The following is a 14,703-nucleotide window of genomic DNA, read 5'->3' as shown; positions in this document are numbered from 1 at the left end:
CCTTTAAATCTCCTACCTCTCACCTTAAACCTATGCCCTCTTGTTTTTGATACCCATACCATGTGAGAAAGCTTTTGACTCCATACCCTATCTCCGGCCCTCGTAATCGTATTTGATTAGTACGGGTGTCAGAGGTAATGGGGAGAAGGCAGGAGAATGTGGTTAGGAGGGAGAGATAGATCAGCCATGACAATAGACAATAGGTGCAGGAGTAGGCCATTCGGCCCTTCGAGCCGTCACCACTATTCAATGTGATTGTGGCTGATCATCCCCAATCAGTATCCCGTTCCTGCCTTCTCCCCATATCCCCTGACTCCGCTATCTTTAAGAGCCCTATCTAGCTCTCTCTTGAAAATATCCAGAGAACCGGCCTCCACCGCCCTCTGAGGCAGAGAATTCCACAGACTCACAACTCTCTGTGTGAAAAAGTGTTTCTTCATCTCCGTTCTAAATGGCTTACTCCTTATTCTTAAACTGTGGCCCCTGGTTCTGGACTTCCCAACATCGGGAACATGTTTCCTGCCTCTAGCGTGTCCAAACCCTTAATAATCATATGTTTCAATAAGATCCCCTCTCATTCTTATAAATTCCAGAGTGTACAAGCCGCTCCATTCTCTCAGCATATGACAGTCCCACCATCCCGGGAATTAACTTTGTAAACCTACACTGCACTCCCTCAATAGCAAGAATGTCCTTCCTCAGATTTGGAGACCAAAACTGCACACAATACTCCGGGTGTGGTCATGATTGAATGGTAGAGTAGACTTGATGAGCCGACTTAATTCTCACTTTATGACCTTATATTCTTCTTTCAGCTCACTCCTCCGCCTGCTTGGCTCCAGGGACGACAAGGCCTGCCTATCCAATCACTCTCCACAACTAAAGTCCTCCTGCGCTCCAAGGAATAGATTCCTAGTCTGCCCAGCTCCCTCTAGCTCAGACCTCGAGTCCTGGCAGCATCCTTGTAAATCCTCTACCAACTCTCTCCAGCCAATCTAGTGCATGGCCATCATCAACCAACTCAGCTCCCTGAAAGATCAGGCCATGTGATCTTTACCCTGAACTATTAATATTTCAATATTACGGCCTGATCATGGCGAAAAAACTTATACTTACATTTTGGAAAAATACATCTCCCCCAACTCTTAAAATGTAGATCACAAACATGTCTGAGACGCTACATCTTGAAGATATGAGACTTGTCTTAGCAGGAAAATCAGAGCAATTTTCAAAGGTATGGATTCCTTTCATTGATTCATTATAAGGATAGTATGGTGCAACACAACTTTGGAATTAAACCGATTAACGGACTGGGTGATGGGTGATTGGTGAGGAATGAAGCAGGTATATCAACACTTTTTTTTCTTTTTTCGTTTTTGTCTTTTTCTTTTTTTAAGTTTTTACTTACTCTTTGACTGCACTCATTTGGTAGTTTAGGGGTTCTATTCTTACACATTCACTTTAATAATAATAATAATACATTTTATTTATGGGCGCCTTTCAAGAGTCTCAAGGACACCTTACAAAAATTTAGCAGGTAGAGGAAAAACATGTAAGGGGAATGAAATAAATAGTAGAGACATGACTTGTACACAAAGTAAAGACAGAATTCAATACAAAACACAGTATGAGGCAATTAATGCACAGATGAAAAGGGAGGGGGACGTGGGGCTAAGGATAGGCAGAGGTGAAGAGATGGGTCTTGAGGCGGGACTGGAAGATGGTGAGGGACACGGAATTGCGGATCAGTTGGGGGAGGGAGTTCCAGAGCCTGGGAGCTGCCCTGGAGAAGGCTCTGTCCCCAAAACTGCGGAGGTTGGACTTGTGGATGGAGAGGAGACCGGCTGATGTGGATCTGAGGGACCGTGAGGGTTGGTAGGGGGAGAGGAGGTCAGTGAGATATGGGGGGGCCAGATGGTGGAGGGCTTTGTAGGTGAGGATCAGGATTTTGTAGTAGATCCGGTGGGAGATGGGAAGCCAGTGAAGTTGTTTGAGGACTGGAGTGATGTGATGCCAGGATTTGGTGTGGGTGATGAGTCGGGCGGCTGCGTTCTGGACCAGTTGGAGTCGGTTGATGTAGGTGGAGCTGATGCCAAGGAGAAGTGAGTTGCAATAGTCCAGTCGGGAGGAGATGAAGGCATGGATGAGTCTTTCAGCAGCGGGAGGTGTGAGAGAGGGTCTGAGTTTGGCCATGTTGCGGAGATGAAAGAAGGAGGTTTTAATGACATGGCGGATGTGAGGCTCAAGGGAGAGGGTGGAATCAAAGATCACGCCAAGGTTGCGGGCCTGGGGAGATGGGGAGACAGTGGTGCCGTCGATGGTGAGAGTGGGGTTATTGATTTTGCTGAGTGTGGCTTTGGAGCCTATGAGGAGGAATTCTCTTTCACTTTCTTTCTTTCTTGCTCTTCCTCTCTTTTTCTATTTCATCTTTGTTAAAATTAAAATGGAAGCTGTACAATAAATGTATTTTAAATAATGTACAAAATAAAAAGGCATGTGATCTACTGTGTGAACATAGAGGAGGAAATGCCTGAATATACATTCACTGTGAAAGGTGTAAGACAAGGTAACATGAAAAGACAGTCTCCACTTACCATACTGCTGTTGCATGGTGCAGGAAGCATCTACTGAGGAACTGCAACAGAGAGAGAAACAGACAATACAGTCACTTTATATGTTTTGGTCACTCGCTGTGACTTTCCTCACTCCTGTCCCAAGGGATGGTGTTACAAAGCTAGCATCTGCATCCAGTCTGCAGAAGGGTCTCGACCCGAAACGTCACCTATTCCTTCGCTCCATAGATGCTGCCTCACCCGCTGAGCTTCTCCAGTATTTTTGTCTACCTTCGATTTTTCCAGCATCTGCAGTTCCTTCTTAAACATTCTCTGGTGTCAATTAGCCTGGAAAAAGGACCTTCACACAGGTTGTCCATTGAAGCTAGTCCCATTTACATGTGCTTGGCTCATATCCATCTGTTTTTTATGTTTCTATAAGGGATTTGGGGAGAAGGCAGGCACGGGTTATTGATTGGGGACGATCAGCCATGATCACAATGAATGGCGGTGCTGGCTCGAAAGGCCGAAAGGCCTCCTCCTGCACCTATTTTCTATGTTTCAATGTAAACCTATCCTATCCATGTATCTGTGTAACTGTCTTTTAAATGTTGTTCTTGGACCTGCCTCAATCACCACCTCTGGCAGCTCGTTCCATACATCCACCACCCTCTGTGTGGAAAAGATTACAGCTCAAGCACCCTTTAAATCTTTCCCTTCTCACCTGAAACCTAAGCTCTCTGGTTCTTGATTCCTCTACGCTGGGAAAAATACTGCATTCGCCCTATCTATTCCCCCCCCCATACTTTTATATACCGCTATAAGATCACACCTTAGCCTCCTGCGCTCCAAAGAATAAAGACCCAACCTGCACAACCTCTCCCTGTAGCTGTTGCCACTCAAGTCCTGGCAACATCCTTGTACAATGTCTCTGCACTCTTTCCACCTTCACCTATTTCACTATAACCTCATCACATAATATGCAATCTCAGTGTGTTTAGCAACAGAGGCAGCATGGTGGAGCAGCAGTAGAGTTGCTGTCTCACAGCGCAGGAGACCCAGGCTCAATCCTGACTACAGGTACTGACTGTGTGGACGTACGGAGTTTGTACGTTCTCCCCGTGACCTGCGTGGTCGGGGGGGGGGGAGAAGGTACAGACAGCACCGGTAGTCAGGACGGAACGCGAGTCTCTGGCGCTGTGAGGCAGCAACTCTATCGCTGGGCCGCCGTGAGTGTGCCTACCTCTCACTTCCAGCCTGCATTCCACCTCATCCTCGCCCAGCTCGTTGATGGCTTTGCAAGTGTAATTCCCGCCGTCAAAGCTGCTGGGCTTGCGTATCTGCAAGGTCAGAACGCCCTCGTTGTGTTTCATCAGGAACTTGGGGTCCTCTCCGATGGCCACCTTGTTCTTCATCCAGACTATCTTCGGCTGCATTTGGGATAACAAATTGTACCTACTGTTTACTTTCACTTTGGAGATATAGTGCGGGAACGGAGACACAGAGTGGGGCACAGAGGGGATGGGGGGAGGGGGAGGTGGGGAGAAAAAGGGGGGGAAATGGGGGGGAAGGGGATAAATGGGGGGGTGAAGGGGATAAATGGGGGAGGGGGAGGTGGGGAGAAAAGGGGGGGGAAATGGGGGGGGGAAGGGGATAAATGGGGGGGAGGTGGGGGAATTAAATTAAATTTCTTTATTTATATAGCACATTTTTAGTCAACTTGCATTGACCCCAAAGTGCTTCACATAATTACATCCACACACACAGGCAAAGGTGGGTGAAGTGTCTTGCCCAAGGACACAACGACAGTATGCACTCCAAGCGGGATTCGAACCGGCTACCTTCCGGTTGCCAGCCGAACACTTAGCCCATTGTGCCATCTGTCGTCGAATAAAAGCGGGATAAATGGGGGAGGGGGAGGTGGGGAGAAAAAGGGGGGGAAATGGGGGGGAAGGGGATAAATGGGGGGGGGGAATAAAAGGGGGATAAATGGGGGGGGTGGGGTTAGGGGCGAAGAAGGGAGAGGGTTATGTCGTCAACAGAAATTGCAGAATACAACGTCTGTTCAACATGGCAAAGGTGCTATAGTTAAAAACAACCTTCTGAAACCAGACACTCACCTTAGGGAAACCTCGAACAGAACAACTCAGCTTTGTCGAGTATCCGGCGACCACAGAGCGATTTAACAGCGGCTGGGTAAATTTGGGCGCGTGGCTAAAGTCATGCTCTTTGTACGGTGGCCTAACGTAGTTCTTGCCTGATGAAACAAGGGAAGAGTTAGCATCCAACCAGTCACATTATGCTGGGCCGAAGGGCCTGTTTCCACACTGTATCTATAAACTAAGAAGCTGGTGCATCGTTCCATCCAGAGGCGGATGGGTGTTGGACTGGTCCATGGAGGGGGAGGCAAAGTATCACTAGGCAAAGTTCCAAGCCATGCCACGTCAGGCAGTGACCCCCAACCCTGGTGGCAAATGGACGATGCCACAAGAGAGCCAACCCTGACACTTAGTGTGCAGGGAGGAACTGCAGATGCTGGGTTATACCAAAAATAGACACAGAGTGCTGGAGTAACTCAGCGGGTCAGGCAGCATCTGTGGAGATCATGGATAGGTGACGTTTCACAGAGTGCTGGAGTAACTCAGCGGGTGCAGCAGCATCTGTGGAGTGAAGGAAATAGGCAACGTTTCGGGCCGAAACCCAGAAGGGTTTCGGCCCGAAACGTTGCCTATTTCCAGAAGAGTTTCGGCCCGATACGATGCTGGTTCATTATGATGATAGACACAAAATGCTGGAGTAACTCAGCGGGTCAGGCAGCATCTGTGGAGAACATGGATAGGTGACGTTTCACAGAGTGCTGGAGTAACTCAGCGGGTCAGGCAGCATCTGTGGAGAACATGGATAGGTGACGTTTCACAGAGTGCTGGAGTAACTCAGCGGGTCAGGCAACATCTCTGGCGAAAAAGGATGGTGGGTCAGGCGTTTGTAGTCGGAAGCCTTCTTCTGACCCTTTCTGTGGAATTCTTTGCCACAGACTGCGGTGGAGGCCAAGTCAGTGGATATATTTAAGGCAGAGAAAGATAGATTCTTGATTAGTGCCGGTGTCAGAGGTTATGGGGAGAAGGCAGGAGAATGGGGTTGGGAGGGAGAGATAGATCAGCCATGATTGCATGGCGGGAAGACTTGATGGGCCGAATGGCCTAATTCTGCTCCTATCACTTATGATCTTATGACACTTACTTTCTTTCTGGATGAAGGCTGTGTTCTTGGACACCTTTGATTTTTCGCTGAGGCCACAGATGTTCTCACTGAAGACACGGAAGTAGTACTCGTTGCCCATGATGAGGTCAGAGATGGTGCAACTGGGCTTGCGGTTGTGCTCATAAACTGTGAACCATTCCTGCGGGCAAAGGTGGAAATATCTTTATAGTTCGATCAAACCCTGGGCCAGACGCATCTGCGAAGGTGCTCAAAATCTACACAAGACTATTCTTCTTCCCCTGTTTGTGAAGTTGTGCTGGACCTTAGATCCACAAACCCATGACCAAATATGTATATTTTATTTATTTATTATTAATTTTTATTTAATTCTTTATTTCGAACAGAATAAAAGAATAAAAAGCAAGTGTGAAACAGCATGCAAAATACAAAAAAACAAAACAAGAATATTTATGTCATAAACAATATCTATAAATAAATGAAATCGTATGTGTCCGAAAAGGAGCAGGAAGAAGCCAAAGCTTATTAATTCCCACCCCTTATTCAACTGCTTATAATTATCTTATACAAATTTAGCAGCTATATGTACACCATATGTACACCAGCAGATATATGTACACCATATGTACACCAGCAGCTATATGTACACCACATGTACACCAGCAGATATATGTACACCATATGTACACCAGCAGCTATATGTACACCATATGTACACCAGCAGATATATGTACACCATATGTACATCAGCAGATATATGTACACCATATGTACATCAGCAGCTATACGTACACATGTACATCAGCAGATATATGTACATCAGCAGATATATGTACATCATATGTACACCAGCAGCTATATGTACACCATATGTACACCATATGTACACCAGCAGCTATATGTACACCAAATTATTTACATTTATACACTAATCAAATATTTACAAAGCCATACAAAAAAAGAGAGAAAAAAAGAAAAAAGAAAAAATAAACTTCTACAGCACAGAAACAGGCCATTGGGCCCAACATGTCCATGCTGACCAAATGCCCCGTCTAAGCTAGTCCAATCTGGCTGCGTTGGGCCCATAAATCCAATGAACATTTCCTAATCGTGTGCGTCTGCACATGTTGTTTAAATGTTGTTATTGCATCATGACGCAACTCGTTGATCTAGCAGTTGTTATTCCCACCACCATATGCATGATAAAGATTCCCCTCATGTTCCTATTAAATCTTTCCACCCTCTTCTTAAACCTACTGTATGCCCTCGCGTTCTTGATTCCTCCACCCTGGGCAAAAGTCTGTGCATTCACTCTATCTATTCTCCTAATGATGTACCACACCTCTGTGAGATCATCCCCTACAGCCTCCTGTGCTCTAAGGAATAAAATCCCAGCCTGCATTAATGTCTTGCATTTCCTTGCATGGTTGTTTTTCTTTTTACTGTCTTCCAGAATGTTATGTATAATTAATGTATTTTTGTGTTGGTCTCTGTGCCTGCGAGCAAGATTTTCCTTGTACCTGCTCTTCACTGTGTTTGTAAATACGGCAATAAGCCCCGCTTCATTTCCTCGGCTGCAGTCCCCCCAGGGTGTTTTATCGCTCCTTCAGTGAGGAGTGCAGCATCAATAGACAATAGACAATAGGTGCAGGAGGAGGCCATTCGGCCCTTCGAGCCAGCACCGCCATTCAATGTGATCATCCCCAATCAGTACCCCGTTCCTGCCTTCTCCCCATATCCTCTGACTCCGCTATCTTTAAGAGCCCTAACTAGCTCTCTCTTGAAAGCATCCAGAGAACCTGCCTCCACCGCCCTCTGAGGCAGAGAATTCCACAGACTCACCACTCTCTGTGAGAAAAAGTGTTTCCTCGTCTCCGTTCTAAATGGCTTACCCCTTATTCTTAAACTGAGTGTGGCCCTTGGTTCTGGACTCCCCCAACATCGGGAACATGTTTCCTGCCTCTAGCGTGTCCAAACCCTTAACAATCTTATCTGTTTTGAGGCATCTCGCACCCAGCCAACGCCAGCCACTCACCATAGTTTTCTTGTCGGCTTTCTGAATGGTGTAGCCAATGATTTCAGAGTTGCCGTCATCCTTCGGTGGAGTCCACTCGATCCCGGCGTTGAATCCCCACACGTCTGTGATCTTCAGGGCCTCCGGGGGTTGGGGCTTCTCTGAAAACATTTTAGATAAAGGTTACAAGGTCGTAAGGGATAGGAGTACAATTAGGCCATTCGGCCCATCAAGTCTACTCCGCCATTCAATCATGGCTGATCTATCTCTCCCTCCTAACCCCATTCTCCTGCCTTCTCCCCATAACCCCTGACACCTGTACTAATCAAGAATCTATCTGAAGAAGGGTTTCGACCCGAAACGTTGCCTATTTCCTTCATTCCATAGATGCTGCCGCACCCGCTGAGTTTCTCCAGCAAGTTTGTCTACCTAAGAATCTATCTATCTCTGTCTTAAAAATATCCACTGACTTGGCCTCCACAGCCGTCTGTGGCAAAGAATTCCACAGATTCACCACGAGGTGATGGTACGACTGAGCTGTCCAAGGCTGTCAGAGATTTCACCACCTGGGAAGTGCCCAGGTGTGGTCAGGGTGGATCACCTGTCCCGGAACAGACTCGATCTGCCTAGCAAGAAATTGCACAGAGTTGTGGACGTAGCCCAGACTATCACGCAAACCAACCTCCCCTCCCATTCCCACACTGACCTTTCTGTCCTGGGCCTCCTCCACTGTCAGAGTGAGGCCAAACGCAAATTGGAGGAACAGCATCTCGTATGTCGCTTGGGCAGCTTACACCCCAGCGGTATGAATTTGATTTCTCTAACTTCAAGTAACCCTTGCATCCTGGGATGTCAGGACTTTCATATGAAGAAAGACTGGATAGACTCGGCTTATACTCGCTAGAATTTAGGAGATTGAGGGGGGATCTTATAGAAACGTACAACATTCTTATGGGGTTGGACAGGCTAGATGCAGGAAGATTGTTCCCGATGTTGGGGAAGTCCAGAACAAGGGGTCACAGCTTAAGGATAAGGGGGAAATCCTTTAGGACCGAGATGAGAAGAAACTTTTTCACACAGAGAGTGGTGAATCTCTGGAACTCTCTGCCGCAGAGGATAGTTGAGGCCAGTTCATTGGCTATATTTAAGAGGGAGTTAGATGTGGCCCTTGTGGCTAAAGGGATCAGGGGGTATGGAGAGAAGGCAGGTACGGGATACTGAGTTGGATAATCAGCCATGATCATATTGAATGGCGGTGCAGGCTCGAAGGGCCGAATGGCCTACTCCTGCACCTATTTTCTATGTATCTATGTATCTATGTATCCTCTCTCTCTCTCTCTGTCGCTCCCCCACCCTAGTCATTGTACTAGTTTCACTGTTGTCTTGGTGAGTTTCATTGTCTGTATAACACGTTATCACCGACCCCACAGTCAACAATGGGCGGTGCTAGCTCGAAGGGCCGAATGGCCTCCTCCTGCACCTATTTTCTATGTTTCCTTGCAACCATTAATCTTTTGCACATCTTTCATTCATTTGTTCTCTATCTCTCCATATCACCCTCTCTATCTCTCATTTCCCTTCTCCCCCGGCGCCTAGTTTGAAGAAGGGTCTCTACCCGTATTGTTACCAATTCCTCCTCTCCAGAGATGCTGCCTCCAGCGTTTTGTATCCATCTCCCTTCCACCGACTCCACTTCACTTCACGCTGCCTCGGCAAGGCCACCAACATAATTGGGACGACAGATGGCACAATGGGCTAAGTGTTCGGCTGGCAACCGGAAGGTAGCCGGTTCGAATCCCGCTTGGAGTGCATACTGTCGTTGTGTCCTTGGGCAAGACACTTCACCCACCTTTGCCTGTGTGTGAATGTGTGTGAATGTGTGTGAGTGATTGGTGGTGGTCGGAGGGGCCGTAGGCGCAGATTGGCAGCCGCGCTTCCGTCAGTCTGCCCCAGGGCAGCTGTGGCTACAGAAGTAGCTTACCACCACCGAGTGTGACTGAGGAGTGAATGAATAATGCGATGTAAAGCGCCTTGAGTATTAGAAAGGCGCTATATAAATCCCATCCATTATTATTATTATTATAATCAAGACCCAGTCTCACCCCAGTCACTCCCTCCCCTCTCCCATCGTGACAAGAGGTACAGAAGTGTGAAACCGCACACCTCCAGGTTCAGGGACAGTTGTTATCAGGCATGTGAACCATCCCGTCACCAAATAGCGAGCGATCCTGACCTCCCATCTACCTCATTGGAGTTGAGGCCTCAGGAGGGCGGTGGAGGCCGGATGGCTGGATACTTTCAAAAGAGAGCTCTTAAAGATAGCGGAGTCAGGGATATGGGGAGAAGGCAGAAACGGTGTACTGATTGTGGATGATCAGCCATGATCACATTGAATGGCGGTGCTGGCTCGAAAGGCCGAATGGCCTACTCCTGCACCTATTGTCTATTGAGATCTTCAGTCAGACTTCACTATACTTTAGCTTGCACTAAACGTTGTTCCTTTTGTCCTGTGTCTCCCCCCAATCTTCCGAATTCTCCCCATAACCCCCGACACCCGCACTAATCAAGAAGATATCCATCTCTGCCTTAAAAATATACATTGACTTGGCCTCCACAGCCTTCATTGGCCATGAATTCCACAGATTCACCACCCTCTGTCAGTGATGAGAAAGCATCTTTGCAATAGCAAGGCAGTGTAACCCAAGCAGTAATCAGATCCCCCTCACCCTCACTTGCTTCACCAATAAATCACTCGCTGGCTTTTTACGGACTTGACCTTTTGCGATCCGATATCCTGTAGGTCACGTTGTGCCAGGGCCATCGGGAGTTGAAACCTGCCCTTACAAGACCTTCTAAGCTCTCGACTTGCTGCAAAATCTCCTTGTACGGGGAGAGGGGACGGGTTCCTTGCCTGGAGTGGTACTTTGGGCAGGGTGTGTGGAGAGGGGTTGGAATTACTGACAGATTTCTGTAACGTGATCTTGGCAGAACATGATGAGACCTGGCAACCTGCTGTGGTCTCTCGGGAGCCAGCACGCTCTGTACACACGCCACAGTATTGCTTTAGCAAAACATCTCTTCCCCAGAGACTGCATCTTATCAGAGATTTTAAATAACCAAGCATTAAAGATCAAAGGAACCTTCTGATCCTCGTGATTTTGTGCGTCCAAATGTTTATCCCAGTATTAGCGTTCCGCTTCTTCTGCCCTGAGCCCTGGAAATCCTTCTCTAAACCTCCAGCTTTTCGCCACCTCTTCCGAGTCTCACCTCAAAATCCACCTTCTGTCTGACTATTCCCATCTTTGACTCTCTTTAACCCGATGTAGTGCCTCTCTATTACCTTGGTGCGAAGGTATATGGACACACTTATGGGTTTTGTAGTAAATGCCTACTATGTTCTGTGTGCTGAAGCAAAGCAAGAATTTCATTGTCCTATACAGGGACACATGACAATAAACTCACTTGAACTTGAACTTGAGGTCCCTTACGAACGCAAGTTGTTGTTGCTAATCAGTGGCGGACCTGATGTGCCTTAGACAAGCTTGGCGGCATGGGTTGCAGCGGGTAGAGCTGCTGCTTCACAGTGCCAGAGACATGGGCTCAATCCAATCCTGATCTCGGCTGCTGTCTGTCTACGTAGAGTTTGCACGTTCATCCCTGTGCCTGCAAGGGTGTCCTCCAGGTGCTCCGATCTCCCCCCACATCCCAAAGGATTTGCAGTGTATGTAATTGCCCTCTGCTCTGCAGGGAGTGGGTGAGTAAGTGGGATAGCATAGAACTAGTGTGAACGGGTGATTGATGGCCAGCATGGACTCGGTGGGCCGAAGGGCCTGTTTCCATGCTGCACCTTGAAACTAAACTAGTGTTGAGTATGACACCGAATGCTGGAGTAACTCAGCGGGTCAGGCAGCATCTGTGGAGAACGTGGATAAATGTTGTTTCGGGTCGGGACCCCATGTTCTCCAGAGGTGCTGCCTGACCCGCTGAATTACTCCAGCACTCGGTGTCTTTTTTTGTAAACCAGTATTTGCAGTTCCTTGTATCTAAGTGTTGAATAGAGTGAGTTTAACCAAGATAAGCATCAGGACGTGTGGCGTTGAGAGATGTAAGCCATATAACCATATAACAATTACAGCACGGAAACAGGCCACTCGGCCCTTCTAGTCCGTGCCGAACACGTATTCTCACCTAGTCCCATCTACCTGCGCTCAGACCATAACCCTCCATTCCTTTCCCGTCCATATACCTATCCAATTTATTTTTAAATGATAAAATCGAAACTGCCTCCACCACTTCCACTGGAAGCTCATTCCACACAGCTACCACTCTCTGAGTAAAGACGTTCCCCCTCATGTTACCCCTAAACTTTTGTCCCTTAATTCTCAAATCATGTCCTCTTGTTTGAATCTTCCCTACTCTCAATGGGAAAAGCTTATCCACGTCAAATCAACGATAAACCACTACCATCGGACCAGCCTGGTTATCAACCTGGTTAACTTCTGGAAAATCCTCTCTCTCTGCGATCCATTCATTATTCTTTATCTCACCACATCATCGTCTATATAATAATAATAATAATACATTTTATTTATGGGCGCCTTTCAAGAGTCTCAAGGACACCTTACAAAAATTGAGCATGTAGAGGAAAAACATGTAAGGGGAATGAAATAAATAGTAGAGACATGACTAGTACACAAAGTAAAGACAGAATTCAATACAAAACACAATATGAGGCAATTAATGCACAGATGAAAAGGGAGGGGGACGTGGGGCTAAGGATAGGCAGAGGTGAAGAGATGGGTCTTGAGGCGGGACTGGAAGATGGTGAGGGACACGGAATTGCGGATCAGTTGGGGGAGGGAGTTCCAGAGCCTGGGAGCTGCCCTGGAGAAGGCTCTGTCCCCAAAACTGCAGAGGTTGGACTTGTGGATGGAGAGGAGACCGGCTGATGTGGATCTGAGGGACCGTGAGGGTTGGTAGGGGGAGAGGAGGTCAGTGAGATATGGGGGGGCCAGATGGTGGAGGGCTTTGTAGGTGAGGATCAGGATTTTGTAGTTGATTTTGTAGATTTTATACCTCTAGTTTCCCTTATCCCTAACCAGTCTAAAGAAGGGGTTCGATCTGAAACGTCACCCGTTCCTTCTGTCCAGAGATGCTGCCTGTCCCGCTGAGTTACTCCAGCATTTTGTGTCTATCTTTGGTTGATGTGAGCTGTGGGTGACGTGGCCAGCAGAGGCGAGCATGTGGCCCGACACTGAAATAGCTCCAATTTTATTTAATCATCGCTCCCCACGTTTGACCTCTCCTCTCATGTCCTGTGCTGGCTCCATCCGAGGTCTACATTCAATTACTCCATGTAAACAAATCCCTTCTGGCTCCAGCTCTCTGTCTTTGCCCTTTCAATGAAGGAACCTCTCTGTCCTTCACATGAAGCCAAGTTTCCACGGCCCTCACAGCCACTTACAGCAGGTTTTACTGAGTTCCACAACATTCCACCTTCATTGGGACAGCTCAGACTGACACCGTCCCTTTTTTAAAAGCAGCTCACAAATGATCGCGGTTAGCTCCTCCAGGTCATCTTAATTCAATCCTGACCTCGGGTGCTGTCTGTGTGGAGTTTGCACGGGCTCAGAACCACGCATGCCAATAGACAATAGACAGTAGCTGCAGGAGTAGGCCATTCGGCCCTTCGAGCCAGCACCGCCATTCAATGTGATCATCCCCAATCAGTACCCCGTTCCTGCCTTCTCCCCATATCCCCTGACTCCGCTATCTTTAAGAGCCCTATCTAGCTCTCTCTTGAAAGCATCCAGAGAACCTGCCTCCACCGCCCTCTGAGGCAGAGAATTCCACAGACTCACAACTCTCTGTGAAAAAAAGTGTTTCCTCGTTCTAAATGGCTTACTCCTTATTCTTAAACTGTGTGGCCCTTGGTTCTGGACTCCCCCAACATCGGGAACATGTTTCCTACCTCTAGCGTGTCCAAACCCGTAACAATTTTATATGTTTCAATGAGATGCCCTCTCATCCTTCTAAAGTCCAGAGTGTACAAGCCCAGCCGCTCCATTCTCTCAGCATGTGACAGTCCCGCCATCCCGGGAATGTCCCTATAATGTAACGGGAACCACCATTGCCCGTCATGGTTTTGGGACAATTTCCACAACAAACTAATCTCATGCTCCCAGCTCCCATCTCAGCCACGATGAATCGGAGATGATGATGATGGCTGAGGTCTAACAATGATCTCTCAAATGAGCGTGGATCATTCTAGAACACTCCAAACGGTTCATAAGGGCCTGTCCCACAGGCTGTTTTTTAGGCGACTGTCATAGTCGAAGCAGGCCGCCGAAAAATGGCGACTGGACCCCCCCCTACCACATAAAATTTGATTGATCAGAAGCCTGAAGAAGGGTTTCGGCCCGAAACGTTGCCTATTTCCTTCGCTCCATAGATGCTGCTGCACCCGCTGAGTTTCTCCAGCACTTTTTGAGAAAATTTGAAATTATCTACAATAAATCTATAAAGAATCATCACTTTAACAACAAAATAAAAACAAAGTCAGCACCAGCGACAACCTACGTTAACCTGGGGACAACCTACGTTAACCTGGGGACAACCTACGTTAACCTGGGGACAACCTACGTTAACCTGGGGACAACCTACGGTAACCTGGGGACAACCTACGACAGCACCTACGTCAGGAGAAGTCAAGCTACGCTCATTGCTGTCAAACCCACTGTCGCCAAAACATTTGCAACGTTGAAAATCCAGCGGCGACCAGAAAGACGCTGAGACTCTTTTGGCGACTGAGGCCCTTCACCCCACACTGACCATTGATCCACCTGTTCACACTAGTTCTATGGGTTCAAAAGGGAACTGCAGATGCTGGAATATCGAAGGTACACAAAATTGCTGGGG

The 14,703-nt window shown here is 47.5% G+C and overlaps 1 protein-coding gene across 3 annotated transcripts in view; it reads right to left on the bottom strand.

The window, feature by feature from the left end:
• Positions 1-14,703, bottom strand: part of mybpc2 (myosin binding protein C2) — a 54,657-nt gene that overhangs the window by 958 nt on the left and 38,996 nt on the right. For all 3 annotated transcript variants that reach the window (XM_033013039.1, XM_033013040.1, XM_033013041.1), the window contains 5 exons: positions 7,807-7,946; positions 5,793-5,952; positions 4,673-4,809; positions 3,796-3,982; positions 2,595-2,635 (listed from right to left, as the gene is read on the bottom strand). In XM_033013039.1, coding sequence (XP_032868930.1) covers positions 2,625-2,635; positions 3,796-3,982; positions 4,673-4,809; positions 5,793-5,952; positions 7,807-7,946 — 635 coding nt within the window. In that variant the 3' untranslated portion in view covers positions 2,595-2,624. The remainder of the gene's footprint in view (positions 1-2,594; positions 2,636-3,795; positions 3,983-4,672; positions 4,810-5,792; positions 5,953-7,806; positions 7,947-14,703) is intronic.

The sequence above is a fragment of the Amblyraja radiata genome, chromosome 38 (genome assembly GCF_010909765.2).
Source record: "Amblyraja radiata isolate CabotCenter1 chromosome 38, sAmbRad1.1.pri, whole genome shotgun sequence".
In the NCBI taxonomy this organism is placed as follows: Eukaryota; Metazoa; Chordata; class Chondrichthyes; order Rajiformes; family Rajidae; genus Amblyraja; species Amblyraja radiata.
This window is presented reverse-complemented; position numbering and strand designations above follow the sequence as displayed.